Source organism: Mirounga angustirostris, unplaced genomic scaffold, assembly GCF_029215605.1.
Source record: "Mirounga angustirostris isolate CCGP_5_RB_7025 unplaced genomic scaffold, mMirAng1.0.hap1 SCAF_22, whole genome shotgun sequence".
NCBI lineage: Eukaryota > Metazoa > Chordata > Mammalia > Carnivora > Phocidae > Mirounga > Mirounga angustirostris.
The window spans coordinates 513,067-538,909 of NW_026991730.1; the positions used below are offsets into that span (position 1 = coordinate 513,067).

Consider the following 25,843-nt stretch of genomic DNA (forward strand, 5'->3'; position numbering starts at 1 on the left):
GGGTGGTGAGAATGTTTGCATGGGTAAACAGTGTGTATGTGTCAGTGCGTATTTTGAAATTCATTATCATGACTAGTAGTCATTTCAGTATTAGTATTTTGCATGGCGATTTCAGGAGTGAAGGCAGGGTAGGCGGTGTGTGGTGAAAACAGAAAGTATTTCTAACATATGGGGCTTTTAACTCCTAAAGTAGCTTCCTTAAATTTTGATTTTGTCAAGCGTTTTTCAGCTTGTCAGGTTCTTAATCTGTTATGCCCATTATGGTTCTTGAGCAGTCATGATGAAAGACACCAATCATAGCTTCACTTACTCGTGTGTGGATAATGCTAGAACCTTCCCTACCTTTAAGACGGATGCGACCACATGAACAGATTCGCTGGACAGGTCCACTTTGACCCCAGAATTTAGTTTCTCCTTTAGGACCCTGGTTGATTTTATATTGGGTGATTTGCTGAAGATGCATTCTGTGAGTGGCCCTTTTTGATTAATAAAGGAAAGCATATCCTGTAGGAAGAAAAGAAAATTATATTGCATCTCATACCCCAAACGCAGAGCTCAAGCTTGCCTCCGTTTTGAAAGAGGAGGGGAATGCAATGGTACACTGTTTTCGAGCTGAAAGGACTAAAGTCAATTTAGATTGTTTTTTTTTCAGTGTCTCTCTATATACTTTCTACCCATATATCCATTTTACAGTCATACACTGAAACATTTTAAACACTTCTTTTAAGCAGATTTTCCTTTCCATTGAGTTTCCACTCTTAAATCAAACTTCTCTGCTTCAAGGCCTTTGCACAATCACCGTGTTTCCTACTTTACCATTCTTTTCTCATTATTCCCCTACGTAGATGCTCTCCCCCAAGTATGGAAGTCTATTTAGGAAATACACATTTCCCATTTGTTTATTTCTCTTTAAGTGAGTGTATACTCCATTCCTACTTGTTCTATTTCTTTCCCTCTTTTAAAGTCAGGCTCAGAAACTCTCTTCTCTTTCTCTGATTACCCTCCCTTCTCATGAGTCTTTCATTGTCTTTTGCTGTATCTTCATGTCCTCTCCCTGCTGTGTAGAATCTTAATAAGGGCTGGACTCAGGGAATAAAATGGATCTGAAGTCTATTATGCTACTTATCTATTGTGTGAGCTGGGGCACAGACATCCTGTACTGAGGCTTTTCCGATTCGTTTAAGAAGTGTGGAGGATGATAATCCTAGCTAGCCCCTAAATTTGCTGTGATGCAAGGACCTGGGGTAGTAGCTAGCAGGTAACATGCTAGCTAATACGATACATTTCTTCATAGCTAGGAGAACGTTCCCTACATCCCGTACAGTGCTTGCAGAGACACCGAATACTCAGTGAATGTCCACACTGACAATTCACTAGAGCAGTTTGAGATAACACAGGCCAAACTCTGTGGCTTTCATTTGACATATTCTGTTAGGATTAATAGTTTCCTATTTGCCAGAGGATGAGTCTATGCTCGTGTCAGATGTTTACAGTTGTTAGACTGAGTAGACTCTGCTGAAGGAGACTTGAGACTCCTGTGAGTTCAGGAAGGCAATGAAGGGAGAGTGTGAAGATGAGGTGGACTCTCAGAGACTCACATACAAAGAGTCCATTTTGACTGATCTGAACAAGCCTCCGCATGTCTTTGTGGAAACCAGACCCAAGTGGAATGGAGAATGTCTTTTCCTGTTGTATTTGCCTCATGACTCTGCAGGACCTAAATCAGATTCTATTCTTTGAAATAACAGTAACAGAGCTTCTCAGCCAAAGCCAGGGGCTGTCTAATGACTTCTCCATTTGGGAATAGATTTGGATGAGGACACGTGGCCTCTCAGAGTGTCCCCTCCTCAGAAGGGCTATAGAAGACCAAAAGGAGATGACCTACCAGGATTGGGAAGGGCAAGTTGTCTTTATTACACACATCCATGAGGGAAACTCCAAAGAGCTGTCCTGGCTTTGAAGAAGGTGGGGTTGTGCACTGGCTGTCCTGGCTAGTGCTGGAGCCCAGACAACAGGCCCAGTCTCTGAAAAAACCGCTTTTAACTGTCTTCTGCCTGTAATCTAAGGAAGAAGTGAGATTAGTAGTAGTAGTTGTTGTTTTATTCGCTTAACCTTCTTTTCTTTTTTTTCTAAAGATTTTATTTATTTTTTGATAGAGAGCCAGTGAGAGATGGAACACAAGCAGGGGGAGCGGGAGAGGGAAAAGTAGGCTTCCCACCCAGCATGGAGCCTAATGCAGGGCTCAATCCCAGGACACAGGGATCATGACCTGAGCCCAAGGGAGACGCTTAACAACTGAGCCACCCAGCCATCCCGCTTAACCTTATTTTCACCATTCCCATTCTACGGTACATTCACTGCAATGGCTAGAAGAGGGAAACTGAGGCATTTTTTGTGTAGAATTTTCCATGTTTTGAAATTGGCCAATAGCATTCTTATGGTGTTAACAGTTGTTCCCCAGATCCTGCAAACTGATGGTTAAACCTAGAGACTTGATCAGACTTAGTGTCAATGCTTTCAATCCCATCTATTGCCCGTTGTGCTTTATCATGAGGCACTTAACTTGTTGTTTGTTTCCTATTGGTAAGTATGATTAGTGGATTCATCCAGTGTCAGATCTGATTTTAAAAGCTCAAAAGATCTGGTATTCAAATCAAGCTGAGTTTGTTAATCATCTGCTTTCACAGTGAGTCTCCTTCCAGTCTTAAGTTTCCTCTTTGGCTTTCTGAGTGCTCAACTTTTTTTTTTTAATTTTATTTATTTATTTGGCAGAGAGAGACAACGAGAGAGGGAACACAAGCAGGGGGGGATTGGGAGAGGGAGAAGCAGACTCCCACTGAGCAGGGAGCCCGATGCAGGGCTAGATCCCAGGACCCTGGGATCATGACCTGAGCTGAAGGCAGACGCTTAACGACTGAGCCACCCAGGTGCCCCTGAGTGCTCATCTTTCTATGATCAAAAGGATCTGCCTTTCATGACATGATCCGCCTGACCCCACTTCTCAGGCAGCCTCTGGTGTCTCTGCTCTGGGCCATCCCCAAGGATGACTCCCTGCAGTCAGGGTTCTTGGGAAATAGTCATTACATGCTGGCTATGTGGTAAGATTCCAGGTGACTGTGTTCTCTTGTGATACCCCACCAAGCTACCCAGAGATGACTTTTTTTTTTGTAAATTATGTTTGATATTTACGGAAAAGAGTCTGATCCACAATGAATTGCACCCAATTCCTCACACATACTCAAACATACATGTATATACACCATACCAGTATAAGGCTAGAAAGAAAACATACAAAAAGAAAAACAATGAGAGATTATGAATGCCTGATTTATCCCCAATTTCCAGAGATGATTTTGAATTACCCAACATTCCCTATCAAAGGAATGCAGAAGAAGAGCTTTACAAAGAAAAGGTGATCTGCAGTGAAAAGCTGAGTTGAAAGTTTCTACTGCTCAGCTATGAATGTTTTCCTTATAAGATACCTTAACATTTGCTTATAAAATCTGCTTAAATAACTGAATTCTTTAAAAGTCCACAGAGGAGCCAAGCTGTAGAAGGATAAACAATTGAGCAACATTTCACCAAACACCCATAAACACCTGTCCACTGGGCTTTTCTGGGATGTAGTGAGTGCATCACCGTATCCACTCACGTGGGTGGCAACACTCATGGCACTTGACCAGAGAGACCAGGATCTAAGAACCAGAAGCATCCTGGTTCTGCCACCTAGTTAGATTACTCAAAAATTCTTAAGCTTTGGTTTGCTTAACTTTAACATAAATGCTGCTGCCTACAACTCGTTGAACTAAATGTAATGTACTACTCAGCACAAGGCATGGCTCGTGGCAGCCTTGATAAAAGTAATTTCCTTGCTCAGAAGGCCTCAGGCAGTCTAGACATCAGTCTCTTCCCCCTCCAAAGCAGACATCACTCCCATTCTCTATTTGATTTTGCAACCTCTAGAAGGTAGGCAATCATGAAGGATGGCTACCACTTTACTTAACTAAGGCTCTTTCTTCCTGCTCTGAAATTGATACCGCTACCATTTTAAAAGGAGAGAAGAAAGAAAGCAAACACATTCTTAAATCCAGGAGGAGATTCCTGTACATCAAAATGTATGCATTTGCTGAAGATACGTGTTAATATGTAAGTTGAGTTGTTGTATGCAACCTGGGTTCCCTACTCTTCCCCTAGTTTTATTATTTCTAAAACTACCCAAATATATTCCATTCTTCAGCTTTAATAAGAAGAATGCTCTTAAGAAGAATGTTGTATCCCTTGGTACAAAGCTATATATCTAGCTACTCTATGAGTATACAGAAAATAAGTACACATTGAGTCCTATACTTTCTCCAAGGTATTTTCAGGCTTAGCTGGATGTTTCATAATGTACATTATTTGCTGTTAGAGGTCATGTTGCCTCTATTACTAATAAAAATATATGCTATAGCCATGAAAAATATAGGAATGATTAAACAAGCTAACTTTATGGAAACCTATTCTTTCTTAAACAGTCCTGGCAAGATTTGGGTTAATGTTTCCTAATGCTTGAATTAGGGTATGAATATTAAAAAATAAAATTTTTGAAACTTTGTGCTTATAGAATCACAATCATAACAATAAAATACTTTCTATTTTGGCCCAATACTTCTCAGATGAATAACACATTTTCATCAGAGAAAAAAATATCAATGGGAGAATACTGGAATGGTAGGGAAAAAAATAGCAAGAAGGAAGATGAAAAAGCCCTGACCATAAACATTCAGTCTAGCTCCAGCCTTGACCTGTGTCTGAAGCAGACATGGAAAGTGGGGGCAGAATTGAGACTTGAATTCTAACTGTAAGCCCAAGGCCACTTCAGCCTAAGCCCAGAATAAATCCAATTCAGTTCCATAACTCTTTACTCCACTGGAGTTCTTCCATTCCAGGTGCGTCTAAGCCATGCAGTCATTTGATTCCATCCTGTGATGGCCTGAGATACTAGATAAAACCCTGGAATAGGGAAGACCTGTTTCCAGGCCACAAACAGCTTGTGCTCTAAGAAGACACACAGATGTGTACTCACATAATTATATGTAGAAAGTGTTCTGGGGATACAGAGAAAGGAGCTAACAGTCTACCTAGGAGAATTAAAACAAGCACACAACCTTCCTCGAAGTGAGTTGGGTCCTAAGACCTTTGGGTTTCTCTAAGCTCGATTCTGTGCAGTTTTGGGGTTCTTGCCTCTACTGTTCCTCCCCACCCCCCACAGAGAGAGTGAGCTCTGTGTCCTCAATTTGTGGGCAAGAGTGGAGACATGAGCCAAGAGGAGACACCTGAAGAAAGGGAAGGGGCTCACCTCTCCCTTGCTCATTCTGCGCCGGGTGCCTGGGCTTCAGGATGAACCGGCCTTGCATCTCTGCGAACCCCTGCTCCAGAAGGAGGGACTCCTGGAGGGTGGAAGGAGAGATGGAGTCCTCTGGTGTCTGCGGCAGCAGTGTGGTAGATGGAAGATGGCTCATTTTAATTCCATAGGGATGTTTATGTCCTATATGGAAAAAATACAGATTCAGGCTGATGGTGATGGCTCTGATCAAATCCCCCTTCCCATGAGTGTATGCATCACACTGGTATATGCTGCTATTCTCCTGGGGCTTCTGGCACTCACTCTGTGCCTCCTGAGTGAGCATCATATTCGCTCTTGTTGGAGACACCCTGCAGAAAGCAGGTGCCCAAGGAAAAGATTTTAAAAAGAGAAAAAAAATGTAAAGCATGTTACTTTACTTGGAATACAAAGATTCATCAGTGCATTGCACAATGCTGACTTTTGCTGTGTTTCCATCTGAGAATATTTAAGGCCTTCTAGTTTCTGCCTTGACACTAACGAGATCTGCACATCTTAGGCAAATTACTTGACCCCTCTGAGCCTTACATTCATCCTTTGAAATGCTTGCCCTCACACAAACTTATAAGGATCAGAGTAAATATATTAATATGCATTGGTGGGTAATATTTTTTAAATAATTGAACATATATATTAAGAATTGCTATTCTCTCTCACATAATGTCAGTGGAGCAGATTTTTTTTTCATTTCCTTTTGTCAATTTCTAGAGGCAGAGCTACTCAAGGGCAGTGGGATGGGTTGCCTTTATGCTTTATACTTCCCTCCCACTGCTGCCCTTCCTCCAAGGGGAGTCCTGCCAGGTGATGATCAGAGGGAAGGCTGAACAGTGTTGGGAACCCAGAAGCAAAGTGCAAAACGATGTTTACAGAGTGGAAAACTGCACCCAGAGTCAGTGAGAGTTGCCTGCCAAGTGATTTGTTTTGTTCTTGTATGCTTTAAATTGTTTCCTCTCTATAGAATTCTCAAAGACCCTGTGCTATAGGATATGGATCTCATTTTTTAAGAACAGAATGGAAGTTCTCTTTCTGTCATTTCTGATTTATTATTGAATGTAACTTGGGGAGCTTTTGCTGTTCCTTCTCATCTGTCATAGATGCAGTGTCAGTGATGTGTTCACAAGAATCACAGTGACTTCCCTCTTTTAAGGAAAAAGAAGCTTCTACGACAGCAATACAACCAAATCACAAAGATAACCAGGAGATAATCCGCAATTGAGAATTGAGAGCATTGGTAAAAAATGCATTTTGAATGCTGCCAATGGATCATCATGAATGACAGGCTCTCCGGATTCCTTAGAGCTGCCTTGGTGTGTGAAGCTGCTCAAAGTCTAAAAAGTTATCATCTCTATTGTTTTACCTAAATTAATGCACTTTATTAAAATAAATATATTTAAGTATTTGACTTTTTTCCTTTTTGTGGTTGGCCGACTTTTACAGAGATGTCAATATTAATATGAAACATGAAATGGTGGGGGGGATTTTTTTCCTCAGCTATGCCCTTGGTGACTCTCTGTATTCTAAGACTGGGAATATACATTTTGTAGAAAGAAATTGGTTATTTAGATTTCTAGATCACTTGAAAATATTCTTTAGATAACTTGAAAAAGAGTAATAGCCTCACGGGATTATTTTCTTTTTAAGATTTTATTTATTTATTTGTCAGAGAGAGAGAGAGAGCACAAGCAGGGGGAGCGGCAGGCCAAGGGAGAAGCAGCTCCCCACTGAGCAAGGAGCCCAGGACCCTGGGATCATGACCTGAGCCAAAGGCAGACACTTAACTGAGCCACCCAGGCATCCCGCCTCACAGGATTATTAAAAAGATTTTGAAAAATGCATGTAAGAAGGAATGCTCTAAGATTTCTAGCAGAAATCATTGTCACCATTACCATACATTACTATACTTCAAGGTCTGCTACAGATCCTCTCTTTTTTCTCTTGTTTTTTAATCCTTCTATTTTTGGTAAGCACTGAACAATTTTGCTAATCCAAAGATTTTTTTTTAGAGGACTTGTGCTAATAACTATTTTAGGAGAGGTGTAATCTGTTTATCAATAACCTTAAGAACAGTGATGGAAAAAGCCTGAGAAACAACAAAGTGCAGGTAGTTTAGTCAGTGAAGACTTGAGGAGTTTAAATGTGATTATCTCATTCTCTTTATGATGCTGAGAAAACTTCTGGGCACAGAGCAGGTGTTAAATACATACCTATACCTGGATTCAGAGACATGATTGGATTTTAGCGGATTCTCACAAAATAGAGGCTATTTAGTTGTTAGGAACTGGAATTCAAGACTGGAATATGAAAAATAAATGTATGGGAAAAAGAAATTCCAATTCTATGCTTTCATACCTAAGTGAGTAAATAAGTAAGTAAACAATAAACAAAAAAAATTTTAAGACAGCTCCGTTTGTCAGGTAAAATGAAGTAGAAACGAAAAATTTACATTTCTCTCCCTAACTAGACCTTAAGCTGATGAATGAAGAGATGTCCTCAGTGCCTGGGAACAAGTAAGCACCTGGTAATTCTTTAATAAACGTGAGAGTGAATATTGCATGTGATTTTCACTTTTAAGGGTATTTAAGCTGAAGACAGAACAACCATTACTTTGAGATGTAGAGTTACAATTTTGAACCTAATCAATCCCATCTTAGATTTTCCCTGACACTTACCAGTGAGTGGGTGTGGGGACGCTTCCTTGCCAGCACTCACCCACAGCTGGTAGTCTTTCTCAGAGCCCTTGGAAACAAAAAGAACTATGCATCATAACAAATCTTTCACAGTACTTGAAGAACACATTTCCTTTGCATTTCTCTGTTTCCAGAAAGAAAGAATTGGGGCCAGAATAAATGCCATTTGGTCCATGGAGGTAGCTACAGTACTTGTTAACTTGTTCCCTCATAGCCTCCAGTGGACCGTCCCAGGTTCTTGTCATTTTTGATAAAGGCCAGGAAACCACAGTACAATCAGCCCCTCACGGTGTGGGTGGCCCATGGCCTAAGAAATCACAGTTGTGCCCCTTCGCTAAGGAGGAAACTTCTAATCTCAGAGTCCTGCCTTCCGCTGTCTCTAGATTCCTTGGATAATGCTGGCTTTTGCCGCCAAATGTCCCTGCCCTGACATGCATATTGTCCAGAGAGCCATATACCCTGCTATGACTATTCCTGAGCAAAGTAACTTGAAAGGCATCAATAGCTCAGCAGCCCTGGGCAAAAGGAGACAAACGCCCAAGAGGCCTTGAGGAGATAGTGGACTGAAGTCAGCCACTGGCTTTGGTGCAGGCAAGCCCCACTTCAGGGAGAGAAAGAACAAGGACTCTAACCTAGACAACATATCAGATGCAGAAAACAATTACTCCCAGCAGAATTACCGCCCAGTAAACCTGGAAGTCCTACTTGAAACAAACACATCTAAATTATAAAGACCGCTGAACTATTTTAGAGAGTCTTCCAGGAGACTAAAGCAAAAAATGTTTGACATGGAGTTGTTGGTGATAGGTACTATGCTTGACCTGGACTCCTGATTAAAAATCATGGTCTTGCCCTTATGAAGAAAGGTCATAGGTATGGACACAGACACACACACAGACACACGCAGACACACAGACACACACACATAGCTAAATCTGCTCAAAATTGTATTGCAAATAACTCGTGAGAGCTAGTAAGGTAGGGTAGGGTTTGGAAATGCTATGCTGGAATCCCTTAAATCAGGCATACATAAAGCCAAATAACCCCAATTCTTCATTAAAACAGAAATTCTTTGTGTGGTGAGATTGATCACTTTATGCAAAGGAAAATCACAAACATGAAATAAAATGAGCTTCATCATTAATCAATCTCCTCAACTTCATCCCTAAAACCACTCACTCTCTGTCTAAGACTTAATTCCTATTTAGGGTATATATATCATACAGGTTAGAAATCAATGCAGATATGTGCTTTACTCAGTACATATAAATTCAATTTTATTTCAGATATATTATTAAATTTTGTTTGTACAGAAATCATTGATTTCTTATGCTAAATTCCAGTTGCCCTGAATTTTTAAGGGGCTTTATTATACCATTGGGTCAGACAGAATTTAAGTAAGAATCTTGTAATTATGTCATGTCATAATAGCAAGACATTTTTGCATTTATAGAGGATTTTATATAAGAAGCTGTGCTTTACAAGTGCTCCCTTCAGTTCTGTCCATCTGACTATCACTCTCCCTCTCTTTTCCCTTAGAAAACCTCATCCTCAAATATGTCCATGTCTTTCATCAAAAAAAAAAAAAAAAAAAATCCAGCAACTCACACCAGCACCATCAAAACATAAAGGAACAGGCCGTTAAAACCAAAACAAGATGAAAGTGATATGTACGCAACTGCCCCCAGATCATGGTCTTATTCAGAACTTGTCCTCTTTACCAGTTCATAAGGGGTGTGAGCCGCCTCATCCCAAGGAACTGCATCAAGAGGAGGTAGCTTCTAGCCATGTGGTCTTTATGTCAAAATGTACAACAAAACATATAATTTAGGATTCATCTAACTGGGATTGAGTCCTTGGGTGATGACCAGGGTAAACAGGGATGGGGAGGATTCAGGAATGAAGACACAGACAGAAGAGTCCAATAGAGGAGGAAATATTTAGAAACTTAGAAATATTTTATTGTCTGTGTATAAAATATATACAATAAACTGCATGTTGTTATTAGCACTCTAAAATTATAGCCCAATTTTATGCTATGATTTTGAATTCGCAGAAAATTTAAAATGGGAAGACAAGAAGAGCACCCATGTATAGGCTAATAATATAGCTTTGCTGCCTTCAATTTCTAAATCTGGGGGACAAAATATGACTATGATATGTATAATAATCAGCTGTCTTATAACGGGAGGTACACAACACACACACACACACACACACACACAAATCTCAAAAGTCAAAGATGGTTTTTAAATTAAAAATAGTTTGCAAGGGAACTTACAGTTATTCCTAGCATTGGTAGTGACATGTTGATAATGTCATTCACTGTGTCTGAATTTGTTACTGTTACAGTTACAGACTGTAAAAAAGAAATGAGAAAAATTGCTATAAATTTTTAAAAATTTAAAGCAGGTGACCAAATAATTATTGTCAAATTATTATCCATACTCTAAAGGCAAAGCTTGTTTTCAGTTAATGACAAAGTAAAGCATATGTAGAGCACACACCCTTGATTACAATATTTTCATTTCTTTACATAACATGAGGCTAGTAGGAAACATTTCAGTGAAACATATATTTCCCTTCAAGGATTTGTGGCTTACAAAATATAGCAGCTTAAGCAAGAAAGAGAAAAACAGAATTCCACGAGGGGACATGAATTGACCCTCAGCTCCATAAGGCTATTCCCAAAATAGAGAGGGGAGATAGTTTAAAAAGGAGGAGCTAGATACTTTTCTCTCTTCGCAATTACATACTCAGTTTCAGCAAAATCAGAATAAGAACCGTCTGTGACAGACATTTTTTTTTTTTAAACTACTATTTAGTCAGTACTGTCTTTGTGTCATCATGGTTACTAAGATTTCCATTGTTGAAATCTGTTGAGACAAATAAAACCAATGAGTCTAGGAAATGAGACTGAAAATTTTAGAAGTTTATATTCCATTCGCAACTCTGACAGTGAGTAGTTACTTATAATATCTCTCTATCACACCTTATATTGAGAAACTGCTCCATACAACAAGGAAAACAGTTATTGAAAATTATCTGAAAGGGGGCGCCTGGGTGGCTCAGTTGGTTAAGCGACTGCCTTCGGCTCAGGTCATGATCCTGGAGTCCCTGGATCGAGTCCCGCATCGGGCTCCCTGCTCAGCGGGGAGTCTGCTTCTCCCTCTGACCCTCCCCCCTCTCGTGCTCTCTCTCATTCTCTCTCTCTCAAATAAATAAATAAAATCTTTAAAAAAAAAAAAAAAAAAAAAAAAAAAAAAAAAAAAAAGAAAATTATCTGAAAGGGATGGATAGGAATCTGAGATGATATCGATAAAAGTACCCGAATTCCAAAAGACATTTTAAAAGAGGACAATATGTAACCAACCACGCATACACTTTTTATAACATTATTAGGCAATGAGGCCTGTGTTCTTTGAGAAACAGTGCATGAAGAAGACAAGCAACAGAAGTGGACACTCACAGTCCTTAAAAATATTAAAAACAAAGTTAAAAGAAACTTGTTCTTTCATTGTATTTTTCTTCTTATGAATTGAAATGCAATTGCTTGATATGACAGATGGCCCAAAAGTTGCTTGATAATCGAACTTGTATAAACAAAAGTGTTCATTGATTTCAAACTACTTGAGCTTTAAGGATTATAAAAAAAAGTGTTCAGAACCTAGCAGTAGGACTCAGAGCACCCAAACTCAAGGATATCCTATGTTAAATTGTCTAGGAGGGGCTTCCTATGTTCAATTGTCTAGAGGATTCAAGACTGGGTCTTAGCTTGAAATTTAGTTAGAAGTAATGGCTCTGCTATTTTTTTTAAGATGTCTGAAATCCTTTCAGTACAACTTAAAAAGTTTCCCACAAATTTTTTTTTTTTTTTAAGATTTTTGTTTATTTATTTGTCAGAGAGAGAGCACAAGCAGGGGGAGCCACAGGCAGAGAAGGCAGAGGGAGAAGCAGGCTCCCCTCTGAGCAGGGAACCTGATGCAAGACTCCATCCCAGGACCCTGGGATCATAACCTGAGTCGAAGGCAGATGCATAACTGACTGAGCCACCCAGGCATCCCTCCCATGAAATCTTTTTAAAGAAAAAAAAATCTCTTTTGAAATACTAATAATCACTTTTTAATTTATCTGGTCTGCAAGATAATGGTTTTCATGGTATAAGGAACATACTATGTTCAAAATAGTAATTCCAGAGATGTATGTATATTTTCCTGCATGTTGTAGGTTCTCCAAAACAGATAAATTCCAGTAGATAGAGCTCTCTGTAAACAAATGACTTCAGAAAAATAAGCTGCTTTTTGAAATAATTTAAAAGAAAAAGAAATGTTACTTTTTTTTATATGAGTCAAAGTGTTACTTAATATATGAAGAACAAGGAATATGTGATCAATTCTCAAGAGCTGAAGCCAACCCTGAGATGATCTAGATGTTCAGACTGTTAGCCAAAAACGGCTATTACAATAATGCTCAATGATACAAATGAAAATATGCTCACAATAAACGAAAGAGGCATCTTAGCATAGAAACTAAAAATATTTAAAAACAGAAATTTTTTATCTGAAAAATATCTTAAAGAAAAAATTTACTGACTAGGCTACATTGCATAATGGAGATGACAAAAAGAAGTCAGTGATTTGAAAATAGATAATAGAAATTATCCTGTCTGAAGAAGAAAAGGGGAAAAAAAGATTGAAAAAATTAAGAGTCTGAGGGATCTATGAACAATATGAAAGGGTCTAATATACATATAACTGGACTCTCAGGAGGAGAGGAGAGAGAAAATGGGGAAGAAAATATTTGAGGTAATCATGATTAAAATTTCCCAAATTTGGTGAAATTAAATTTATAAATTCAAGAAGTTCAGAATATGCCAAATAGGACAGATTCAAAGAAAACCATGCTTTGATACTTCATAGCCACACTGCTAAAAACCAAAAATAAAGAGAAACTCTTGAAAGCAGCTAGAGAAAAATGACAAATCACCTACAGGGGATTAATGTTTGATTGATCACAGACTACTCATCAGAAAGCACAAAGACAAAAAGACAGTGGAACATCTTTAAAGAGCTGAAAGGAAAAAGTTTGCGAACAAAATTCTACATCCCTCAAAATATCCTTCAAGAGTGAGTGTGAAATAAAGCCATATTCAGATAAGAGAAATTAAGAAAATCTGTTTGCACCAGGTCTGCACAAGAAATGCTAAGGATCATCTCTCTAGGATGAAATGAAAACAGTGTTAGAGGGAAACTTGGATGTTCAGGAACAAGTGAAGAACATTAGAAATGCTTATTTTGTGTAAATTATACATAAATAAAGTTGATTTTTAAAGATTTCAAGGTAATTTTCCATGGAAAATTCTGAGTGTAACCCACTGCCACAGCTGAAATCAAAGCAGGCAGAGACAAGAGTGTGCTCTGCTGCTAGAGAACCCTCTGGCCTTATCTCCTTCATGCAATGCATCTACCTGGTGCTTAGAAACCAATCAAAATATTTGCATGGCTTTTGCTTTGGCCAGGAATAACTACCCCTTTTTCCACCTTCAAATACTATTTTGTGTGACCTAGAGCTACTGTAAAGTATAACAGGAAAAAAAAATGTCACTTAAAGATACCCAAAGTATCTTGTTCATCATTGCAAATGTCTTGGCTACTGCACTACAATTTCAGAAATCAAATTTTATACCAAGAATGGGCAACTGGTTTGATTTTTTTTCCCCCAACAGCCAAAAGAAAATGAGATAGAAATATGCTGATCCCTTAAAAGTGTCATCCCTCTGAGCTCAATTCAACCCTGATATTCCTTGGATCAAAAGACCTTTCAAAACCCCTCTGCAGTTGATATAACTACTAAGTGAAATACCTGACCCTTGAGTAGATCCTGTACTGGAAAGGAGACATTATTGAGGTCAACTGACAAAATGGGAACATGGAAGGCAGAGTAAAGTATTACACCGATGTTAAATTTACTAAAGGTGATAACTGTGTGATGGTGATATAAGAGGATATCTTTATTCTTGGGAAATACCTAGGTTTAAGGATAAAGGGCCATGGCATTTGTATGACCCTCAAAAATAAGTATAACATACACATAATAGGGACAGAGAAAGAAAATAAATGATAAAGCAAGTGGAGTAAAATGTTACTAATAGCTGAATCTAGGTAAAGGGTGCATGGGGTGTTTTTTGTTTTATTTTTATACCTACAACTTTTCTGTGAGTTTACAGTTATACCAAATAAAGCGTCAATGGGGGGAGGGTGGAGAACTGTGGAAACAATCCAAACCATTCTGTACATAAGTAGTAACCATTGGGAAAAAATGTTTACTTCTAGTAGGAAATACCTGCATGTGAAAATCACCTTATTACAAGCCAGTGTTGTTGCTATTAGAAAGAGCCAGGGAAATATTATGGATATTTAACATGCAATATTCTTTCCATGCTTAAGTACTGTGGCATGGATTCCTCTCGCTTCATATTACCTAGGATTCACTCTTTATGTATACAAAGACACGTGTAGACAGGAAAATACATTTTCCCACATGGTACTTTTCCAAATACTCTCTCTCTTCTTATCTCTTGCTCTCTCCTTCCTACCTCCCCATCTCTCCCTCCCTCCCTCTCTCTATCTCCATCTCCATCTCCATCTCCATCTCTTTCATTCTATCTGAATCAGGAACATGGAATTTAATTTTTGGTCTTAAAAACACTTACACAGGCACAGTTCTTGATGTCCTCAGTGAAGATTCTGAGAGGAATGCTTTTGGGCTGGTCCTTCTCTTTGGCCAGATTGATGTACCTAATCAAATTCAATAATAACCCCAAATAGAGTAGGATGAATTAGCTATTAGCTTACTTTCAAATTGATCTATGTGGCTAAAATTTTCAACATACTCTGTTATTTTTAAATGCATGTAAACAAACTCAGCAACATCAAATTATGGGTTGGAAGAAAACATGCAAAACTATTTCAGGAAAATAAGACATGACTCAGAAAACAACAGGTTGCTCTCGTCATGTAAGATGTGAGTAGCGGATCCAGTCATCAAAGCTTTCCTGCCTAGACTGGAGGGCCCAGCACCTTCAAGGGTAGGAATGAGAAGGTGCTTTGAGCATCACTCAGGAGAGTAAATTGCACTTAAGAAAATTTAATATGTATCTTTTGAGAATAATGTTAGCTCCAATCATTAGGTCTGAGAGAAGGGGAAGATGAGAGTGATAACCAGAATTTCATCAAAAATAAGCAATATGTGCATGTAAATAAGAGCAGATTATTTGCAGTAGCAGCCAGGGTACATCTAAATAAGAAATTATTTGAGGATAGTCTAACAATTTCTACTAAGTAGGGGAAGCATAGTGTGTGGGGGCACTGCTTTGAAGAGATTTATTCTTTTCTCATGGGTTAAAGATGTATAATATGTATAGTGACAAGATACCTTTGAAGGAAAGAATGCCATTTTTCCTTTTGTTCCGAAGAACTGCAATTTAAAAAAAATGGGAAGAAAAAATTAAGATACATACAATACTTATACTAGCAAAATAAGATCACCATTCCAGAAAAAAATAGCAGCAGCCAGTTGTTAAGGATGTGGATGCATGTGTTAATATCATACTGTCCTCATAGTTGCGCTTTGGAGGGACCCCACTCTTTTATGAGCGTATTAAAGCAATGGGAAGTAGATCCTAAAGTGGGAGAAAAGTTGGTTTTGAATCTGAACACTTAATTGTAACTATGTGATGCAAGCTATGTGATCATGGGCACTTTGCTTAACTGCGCTGATCTTCAGTTTCCAGAACTGGAAAAGGGTTAATTATACCCCGAGTGTTCCTGCAGCTGCAAGTGCTATTCAGATATAAAGAACATTATTATTCAAATTAAATCATACTTAAGGAATTTGGCATTTGGATGGAACTATCTTGGCCCAGAAACAAGAATAGCTTTTTAGGAAGAAACACCTGTAATATTTTTATTTCTTTATACACATAGCAGATTGGAATGTGTTAAATTAGTTTCTAGAAAACATTCTTCGTTACTGTGATCCTCTGAGCAAGATCGATCCAGCTAGTGCTAAACTACTAAAGGTTAGTCTTTTCTCAACTAAAGTTTTCACAGCATTTAATACCCAAAGTTGCGAATGTTTTAAGCCTCATGCATACATGGCCTTACCACTTACTAGCGTTTTTTTACCGTGGTAAACTACACAAAATAAAATTGACCATTAGTGACCTTTAGTACATTCACAGTTTTGTGCAACTACCGTGACTGTTTAGTTCTGGAACATTTTTTCACCCAAAAGCAAACCTGTGTCCACGAAGCAGTCACTCTTCCTTCCTTCCTGTTTCTAGCTCCTGTACCATATTTTGTGTATTTGTTGATAAACACGTGGGTTGTTTCTACTTTTGTTTGTTTGTTTGCTTTTTGGCTATTGTCGACAATGCTGCTATGAACGTTTGTGTATCAATTTTTGTGTGGACCTACGTTTCTCTTGGGTATCTATCTGGGGGTGGCATTGCTGGGTCGTATAGTAATTCTGTTTGACTTACTGAGGAACCATCAAACTGTCCACAGTGGCTGCCACATTTTATACTCCTCCCAGCAACACTGCTCCCCAACCCCTCCATCGCTGTGTCAGGATTTGTCCCATCTGGAAAATGGAACGCCCACTTAGCGTCCCAGCCTGCCTATGCGCATGGACACAGCTTCTAGTTAGCCATGCTGATCTGCAGAACAGTCATAACCACAAATAGCAAAAGCACTAGGTGCCAGGAATTGTTATAAATGCCTTCTATATGTTTACACAGCTTTTTAACTAATATAACATGTATAAGCCTGGCTTCCACATTGTCCTCCTTGTTAGGGAAAAAAAGTCTCTTGGAAACTCCCCTGTCAAAGACTTTATACATTCCCAATTGAAACTGTTTCCTTCCATTTGCAACATGGAGAAGACAGGAAGCAAGAGGAACTGAGAATCTTTACAGAAATGCGTCGTGGAAAAGAAGACATGCGGAGAGCATATAAATACATATTTCTTCCCAATAAGCTTTGAAAATTTCTCCTTAAGTCAACGCTGCATTATAGGGCTTAATAAATTAACAACTTGTAAACATTTTCGTTGTCTTCCCTTTGTGATGACGTGGGACATTTTGGTGGAGTGGGGTGAGGAGAAGAAAGAAGGGTGTTAAGTGCATGTGATGAACACTCATTGTGCAACACAAGAATGAGACTTGGGGTGTGGTTGTTTCAAACAGCAGATGTAAGTGTTGCACCACCCCTGTAAACTCAGGAGTGTCTGCTCAGGATGTCCGGGGTAGAGAGTCACATTCCCCATCCTCGTGTCAGCCTAAGAATGTGTCTTGCACAACTAACCTCTACTCAATGCAATCATACTTTTGTTTTAGATGGTCACCTCTCTAGAGACACGAACTAAGATAATCAGTACACACCAATTCAGGCAACCTCATATTCAATGACATGATTAATTTATTTGTATAATTCCATACTATTTTTAAAGGAATGACCTTGGGAGTATAAGAGCAATTTTTCAAATTTAATTGGACTCTTTAATAGTACTTGCTCAAGAAAAATATGCCAGTGATTTAGAAACACACATACCCCCTGGGAATTAGGGGGCAGGATATTGGAGAGGGGTTCTAGAACCTCACTCTCTTGATTCTCCTTCCATATGCCTAAAACACCCAATTCCTCAAGTGGCTCCTAGAGCCCATGGGAAAAACCACTGATCAAAACCAAAAGAAATTACTCCAATAGTTCCCACTCTATGTTATCTACTTGCTCCCATTTGTACATACCTTCTGGGGGGAAGTACAAGGCAAATGAGTGTCATTATGGGAAGTCAAAAAGGGAGTCACTGGCTTGACATATAATCAGATTAAAATGTTTTTCTTTTTATCCCATGTAAATACAAGACCAAACGGTCGGTCTTACCCGAAGGTGGCCACAAAGGTCACCGTGGGCCAGCCCAGGATAAAGGACCTCCCAGCACAGATGTTGGCATCCTCCACTCTGTCCATACAGTTGGCAGTCCACATGGTGTTCAGTGGTATTTTCTTTTTTATCTTAAGTTTTTTCTTATACCTAGAAAGATACCCAAACAAGACCTCTGTTAGTTTGTTTCATAAATGTTATGGGAACAGCTGTGCTCATCAGAGACCAGTTCTCACTGCTCCAGGGCACAGCATGCCTCCCTTGTCTCTATTACCCTCTGTGCCCAGCACAGCAAATGGTGACATGACCTTTACAAAGTGTGTGTTGAGCGAAGTCTGGCCCTAGGAAGGCCCTGAAAACACTTCCTCAAATGGCAGCAAGTGGCCATTTTTCTGAATGTTGAGTGTTGAGTAAAGACTATATATTCCAGAGCTTTTTAAGAAAACCAATTCATTTATTATTGTTAGAATTTGTTTCTTATTATATATAGTTTTATGGTTATTATTATAGTTAATTATTCATTTATGACTTGCTTACTTCAAAAAGTATTTGAGGGGCTGAACAAAGCTACCTGATACACGATTTATAAAAATAGTCATACAATTTTTTGCTTAAGAGACACAAACCAGGGGGCGTGCCTGAGTGGCTCAGTCGGTTAAGCATCCAACTCTTGGTTTCGGCTCAGGTGGTGATCTCAGGGTCTTGAGATCGAGTCCCCATGTAAGGCTCCCCTCTCAGTGGGGAGTCTGCTTCCCCTCTCCCTTTGCCCCTCCCCCCGCTCACGCTCATTCTCTCTAAGATAAATAAATACATAAATAAATCTTCAAAAAAGAGAGAGAGAGAGAGACAAACCAAGAACAAAAAATAAACTTGGATCAGAAAGATTTTTTTTTTTGGGGGGGGGGATCAGAAAGATTTAAAAGTTATTTTCAACCTTAATTTAAAAAAAAATACTTTCTAGCCTTTAAAGCATAGGTTATTTTCAATTTCCCTTCTTAAAATTTTATCCATATCATTTTCCCTTAGATTCTGGCTAAAACTGAAAAACTGTTAGCCTACAGATTGAGCCCAATTTAAAAATCATCAATCCATCCATCAATCAATCCCAGATCAGCGGTCAGGAGGTCTTATATGTGAGTGATGGATACTTCCCATTTCTCTGAGGAGTCAGAAGGTGATCAACTTTGTCAGTGGTGAAATTGCTTTTTGACAATTTCTGCCTAATCTTCTTTGATCTCTAACATGAAAACCACCATATTGATTGATTTGGTTAATTCACAACTTTAACTCTCAGGTGGGCTTGGGATTTAAATAGTTATAAGCCCTCTGAGGGATGCTTAGGGAACTTGGACACACCACTCTGGAACTCCTTACTATTCAGAAACACATGTGGAAACACTAAACTAAAATGAGATCAAAGACACCTCATGTGCAAAAATCCCTGTGACTCCAGTGATTCATGGAACAATTAAAGCTAAGACTCTCCAATGGGTTTTATGAAATAAAAATAATTTTGCTGGACGCACACTTGAAGGATAATCTAGATTCAAAGTTTATGACACAATGAATAAAGTCATCGGATAAAATCATTATCAGATATCAGATGTCTGATTATCAGATAAAATCATTTTTCTAGATAGTAACTCCAAAGGCATTGTCAGGGTAAAAATAGATGGCTAATGGGAAAGATAGACATATATCTGTTGGTTTTTAAGATTTTTTTTTTTTTCCTAATGTAGGTATCTGTGTGTATACAGACACCCAAGGTACTGTGTGGGAACTTCCAAATACATTGACCTGGAAAAAGGCATTTCAGTAATTCTCTCCTTAGTTCAAGAAAGCACCAAGATTATCTACTCCAAACCAAGGAGTTATCCCAAAGCCCAGAGCATGGTTTCGACTGTCCTATCACATTTGGAGCACTTATCATATGCCAAGCACTGTTCTAAATACTTTATAAATACAAATATAAAAAATGTAATCCTCAAACAACTACACTAGGTGGTCTTTATTAGCTCCATTTTACAAATAAGGAAACTCACAGAAAGGTCAACTAAATTGCCAAAGGCAAGAGAGTTTGAACCCAGACAGCCTAACTCATGAGCCCATGTTTGTAACCACTTGGCCTCTGTGGGTGCTGACCTATCGTTCCATGAACTACCCTTCTCATGTTTCCTACCCTCACTCAGCCTCACTTTGGTCCCCAGAGCCATCAGGCTTTCTCATTGGATTATCTGGGGAGTGAGAGGATAAATCTCAAGACATTATATTAACAAAGCTGGTTACTAGCTTGGAAATATTTAAAGTTTATTACAACAAAGCTTCATACTTCAGTGGATTCTTCTAGGGTCTTACTGCATTTCTTCACTCTCAATCACTGACCCAACTGGATTATCTCAGTAGAAATTAGAAAGTATTAATCTAATGTAAACTGACTTGAGGAGAAGAAAGAGGAGGAGAAAGAACTGTGGTTTTTATTTCTAAAATAGTCCTTTATTATATTTGTATTAACATGATGGATATCACTCTTGCTTTCTGCTACCTCAACCTTTATACCAGAAGGGAAGCCCCAGTGCACTGAGGAAATTTACAGGATTCTAGGGGGATTTCCCCTGTTCTAAGATAGGGGTATCCTTTTACAGATGTTGGGAGTGGGGGTCCTGTTATATTCTGTAAGTAATTCTTTGTAATTTCACGGATAATGAGTTAATAGTCATCTTCATCTTTTGACCTAATTTAAATTCATTTTTTGTTTCATTTTATATTCTTTAATAACTACATATGAGGAATGTGATGTCTAAAGAACTAAGTTCAGTCCCTTCCTTTTTGTAAATTCTTCATGGGCCTCTACTAGTATTAATATCTTAATATTTATCAAGCAGATACTGTTCTTAAAAATAAAGTAATAATTTTCTTTGAAAAATAACTTATTTAGTATTCTAATGAATATCAAAAGTAATAAGGAAGGTTCCATCTGACCTCAATTCTTGAGAAATTTCTGAAGGCGTATGAAAAGAATCCCCAAACAATTTTCACTATTATTAACATCTTGTACGACTAGAGAAATATAATTTCTTTGTGAAGAAACAAACATTTAAATTCCTTTTATTATTACACACAAACTAAAATTCACTAATTTTGACAGAATACAGAGGTAGCAATTAGTCAACTACTTACCCAATTTGTGTTAATTTCTATAGCGTCAACCTAAAGATGAGAGTTTCCAGCTGAAGCCTGCAGGTGAGCTGAGGTAAAACAGAACCTGGGTCACCCCAACCCCTTCTTATGGCTAATTGGAAAACGTAGGCCCTAAATTCAGATGATTAATTTGAACAGATTGATTCAGGGCATAACACAATCCTCCAAGAACAAGGATGACAGGGATGAAACAAGGTTGTTAATGCAGGAGCTATTTCTTTTTAGTTGTTTCCTTCTAGAAAAAAAAAATGTAAACTTGTCCAATATTCACAGTGATCATAAATATACCCAAATGTTTACTATGGGAATGTTCTCATGGTCGTTTTCTAAAAACTGTGGCAAAAACTTGTACGCGGCCACAGCATGAAGTGCTGCTCGTGACTGCTAGGGACAGAATTGTGTCCCCTCCCCCACTGCTCCCCACAGTCTTACCGTGAAGCCCTCTCTGCCAATATGACCATGTTTGAAGAGAGAGCTTTTAAGCGGTAACTAAGTGTAAATGGGGCCATCAGGGTAAGGGCTTAATCCAGTAGGATTGGTGCCCTTGTAAGAAGAGGGAGAGAGAGCTCTGTGTGTGTGTGTGTACATGCAGGCGCTGAGGAAACCCCACAGGGCATAGGCGAGAGGGCAGCCATCTGCACGCAGAAAGACAGCTCTCGCGGGAACCTGACCCTGATGGTGTCCCGAACTTGGACTTCCAAAAATCTGTGTTCTCTCTCTGTCAAGGGCCTTGGTTTTAGAAGCCAAATTCAAGTGCCTGAGATCACTTACATTTTCTAATATTCCAAATGGATGTAAAAAGTATATAAGATAATCTTTCAGGAGCTGAGTCTCTTAAAGAGAACATTATTAAATACATTGATGTAGATTTTGTCACATCATAAAAACCCTTGCGTAGACACAAAGACCTATCTCAAAAGCAATATGTGAAGAGGAAAAATGTTGCACTTCTTTTGTAATAGTGAACCAATCAAAATAAAAAATTCAGCTCTTAAAAGGATGCAGTTCTCTCATGGGGAAAGAACACTGCCTTTATATAAAATCTTTTCAGCAGAACACCGTAGGTTCTGTAAAACCCGCTGAGAGGTAAGCAGTATCCAGGACAATAAATGGCTCTAGTAAGAAAAGAAAGGTCTTCTCCTCTCCCTAAGTGCTATAATAATTACAAAGATGAAAACAAAGTGAAGGACAACCTGTTCCCCTTATAAATCGAATGGGAGTGGTCTGCAAGGTCCCAAGGAGCAGGAAAGGAGTTTGCTGTTTGTTAGCGTGTCTCGGGCTGAGCATGCAAGAGTAGGTGTGGCATGGTGTGGCAGGAAGAGTGTGGCCTTGGGATGAAGGCAGGCCTGGCTTGGAGTCTCTCCCACCATTTCCCTGTGGATGACAGGTCCATTCCTGAGACTTCCTCCATCCCCACTTTCATTTCTGCAGTCGGTGGATGGTAACAATACTGGCCTTGGAGGGCTGTGGGGAAATTACACGAGGAATCTGTAATGCTCCTCGTGTGGTCCCCAGCATGCATCCCACACATTTTAGTCTCCTGTACTCACCTTGGTTAAATAAAGGGAATGGTAACTAGTCTGCTTTTTTAAAAATAATGATGTGGCCCTCTATCAGGAGGAGCAGAGTGCGTCATACGGACCTCATGCCAGGACCTGGACAGTCTTTTTCTCTCTGTCCTCCTCATGACATCACCACCTCCAAGGCTACATCTGTAGGCAATATCACTCGTCTCAAATATATTTTACTATTTCTGTCTTTGCCTCTGATTTTTTTTTTATTTATTTATTTTTTTTTGGACAGCTACACTACCTTCATTTCTCAGTTCACTAAGCATTCTGACCTATTTCTTACCAGATACCAAGCAGATTGGAGTTGTTTACTCAACATAAAGGAAAGGTTGATTTCAATAATGAGAGAGAATCTAGGTGTTCATGGAATGTTGTATGAAATTCAGAAAAATAGAAATAATAGAAACAGCAGCACCACACGTAGAATAAAAGCCTGTACTTTGAAAGAAACGGACCTAATTTCAAATGTAGACTCTACTCATCACTAATATGGTGACCTGGGCAAAACCTTCAGACCTCTGATTTTCAGAGGTCTTCTCTAAAATAAAAATAATCCCATCTCACAGGGTAGTTGTAAGGTTGGAGAAGATTGCATACATGAAGTTCTTAGCATAACACCTGTCATGTAGTAAGCCCCTGATAAATTATCATTAATGTCACTCAGATTGAGTAGAGCATTTTGCCAAATTAGTACTTGCATGGCTTACTAATGGCATGGCATAACTGGGAGCTGGTGAGGGCAGCAAAATAAAGGGGGCGTAGTTTTTTTTCTGGTGACTAAAAAGCTTCTTGATATTTGGTTGGTTGGAATAGTCTTTGTCTTTCATGATGTTTTGTGAATAATGAAAACAGAGACAGAGCAAGTAAACAGCTGACCTCCCATCCACCTGCTTTTGGACATTTATTGAGCAATCATCAGGTTCCAGGCTGGCTATCAGTTACCTTTGTGTTCGGGGTTGAGAGGAAAGTGCACGCAGTTAGTTCTGTCTCCAGCATATATTCCCAATCTGTCTGCTGCCTCCTTCCTTTTTACTGCACTCCTATCCTGGAGCCCTTGAGAGCAGGCATCAGGACTACTGCCTCCCCTAACCAGTCTCCCTGCTCCCACTCTTGCTCAACCATCCATCCATTACCTACCAACAGTCAGAAAAATTTGCGAGAGCTATAAATCAGATTCAGTCAGTCCTAGTTAAAAATGCTTTGGCAAAATATTTCCACTTTTCACCATGGCCTGTGAAGACCGTGTGTGACTGGACCCCGAGCGCAGTTTCACATCTGATCGCATGCCCCATGCTTTCGGCTCCCATCAAATCAGCCTTCCTGAGCCCCTCCCCCCAGGGGTCAGGTTGCACCCACGTAGCCTGCCGGTCCCTCAGCCTAGAAGGTTCAGGCACCTTGTCTAGGACTGTGGCTGCTTCTCATCCCATAGATCGAGTTTCAGTGCTGCCACCTAGGAGAGGCCCTCCTGGACTACCCCTCTCTCATACGTTCCCATCATCTCCACACGGCCCCCTGCCTACTTTCTATCAGAAGCACTAATCACAATCTATAATTGCCCCTCTTATTTTTGTCATTTGTAAGTTCCAGGCAAGAGACACACTGCTTGTCACATTCTCTATTGTATTCTCTGCAGGCGGGGGGGGGGGGGGAGGGGGGTATGGCACAAAACAAGACCTCCATAAGTACTTGTTGAATGAATGAAGGATCCAAACATGGGCAAAAACAAAAGAAAAAAAATGTCATGTCTTCTTATGGTAAGGGTTAATGGAAATGTAACTTCGTGATCATCACAAGGGCACGTTGCTTAGTATACATACTTGGTATCGGACACCAGCAAGAAATCGCTGAATAAGAAGAGGTGCCGCTTCTGCCTCCTCCAGCCTCTCTTGAGCTCGACGGGGCCGTGGATAAGCAGGGTATGGGCGGCACCCTCAGATGATGTAGTGCTTTTGCTGCAGGCATCCACCTCAACAGAAGAGCTCTTCCTGCAACCCACCAAACACCACGGAGCAGCTAGTTACTAGTCAAATACACAATAGAGTTTTATGCTAAATGTCAAGGTTCGCATAACACTAAAATTTAGTCTCAACCCCGAAAGCAGAGCTCCAGAGCTCACATTCAGGGATCGCTGAGTTATAGAAAGCTATTGAAAGAGATGAGGTCGGACGTCTGGGTGGCTCAGTCGGTTAAGCGTCTGCCTTCAGCTCAGGTCATGATCCCAGGGTCCTGGGATCGAGTCCCACGTCGGGCTCCCTGCTCAGCGGGGAGCCTGCTTCTCCCTCTGCCTCTACCCCTCCACCCTGTTTGAGCTCTCTCTCTCTCTCTCTCTCACATGCTCTCTTTCTCAAATAAATAAACAAAATATTTTAAAAAAGGAGAGAGAGATGAGGTCACTTGGTGAATTGATGCAGATGGAGAACAGTTTCAAGGACAAAGCCCTTGGGCATGCCAACACTTAGACGTGGGGTGGAGAAAGCAGCAAAGCTAATCATGAGCTTTTAGGAAGGGGAGGATCAAGAGGTAGAGTGTATTACAAGAAGGCAAACAAACAACAACAACAAACAGGACAATTGGTGGCCTAATATAAAACAAAATGATACGGTGTGTGTGTGAAGAATTAATTACAATTTGCTTTCATGTTAAGATAAAAATGAAGACAACTGAAGATTCTGGAAATTTACTTATCTAAATCTATCTAAATCTTATCTAAATCAATATTCAAACTTGGGGGAAAAATTCTCAAAGATCGGCAAAAATACTGGAAACATCAAAAAGTTTCTAAACACAAGAGTTTAGCTATTACTTGGCTGAGCTCTGACTGAGCTCTGATAGGACTTTCGGTCATCATAGGTAAAACAGCTAAATTGAACAGAATGCAAAAGTTCTTTCATAAATAGGACAGATATTTTCATAGACCTGGGAAAATTCTCTCTCGTGGAGCCAAGAAAGTGTCTCCTCCGAGAATGTAAACCCTGCTCTCTTCAGCTCAGCAGCACTGAATCTTACGAACCTGAGTAGCCTTTCACGAAGCTGGTGCTGAAGTTACTCATTAGTGTACAC

At 39.5% G+C, this 25,843-nt stretch overlaps 2 protein-coding genes across 2 annotated transcripts in view; both read right to left on the reverse strand.

Moving 5' to 3' along the window:
• Positions 1–1,693: 1,693 nt before the first annotated feature.
• On the reverse strand, positions 1,694–25,833 carry LOC135363128 (rho GTPase-activating protein 20-like). The gene is made up of 9 exons (XM_064583817.1): positions 25,790–25,833; positions 24,601–24,768; positions 18,015–18,164; positions 15,505–15,546; positions 14,783–14,867; positions 10,352–10,429; positions 8,053–8,119; positions 5,339–5,527; positions 1,694–2,061 (listed from the first exon to the last, which is right to left on the reverse strand). The coding sequence occupies exons 1-9, from the start codon at positions 25,831–25,833 to the stop codon at positions 1,832–1,834; spliced, it is 1,053 nt and encodes a 350-aa protein (XP_064439887.1). The 3' UTR covers positions 1,694–1,831.
• The window catches only part of LOC135363124 (mitotic spindle assembly checkpoint protein MAD2A), a 31,896-nt gene continuing 30,649 nt past the window's right edge, over positions 24,597–25,843 (reverse strand). Inside the window, exon 7 of the transcript XR_010408817.1 lies at positions 24,597–24,768. The gene's annotated coding sequence lies outside the window, so the exon portion shown is untranslated. The remainder of the gene's footprint in view (positions 24,769–25,843) is intronic.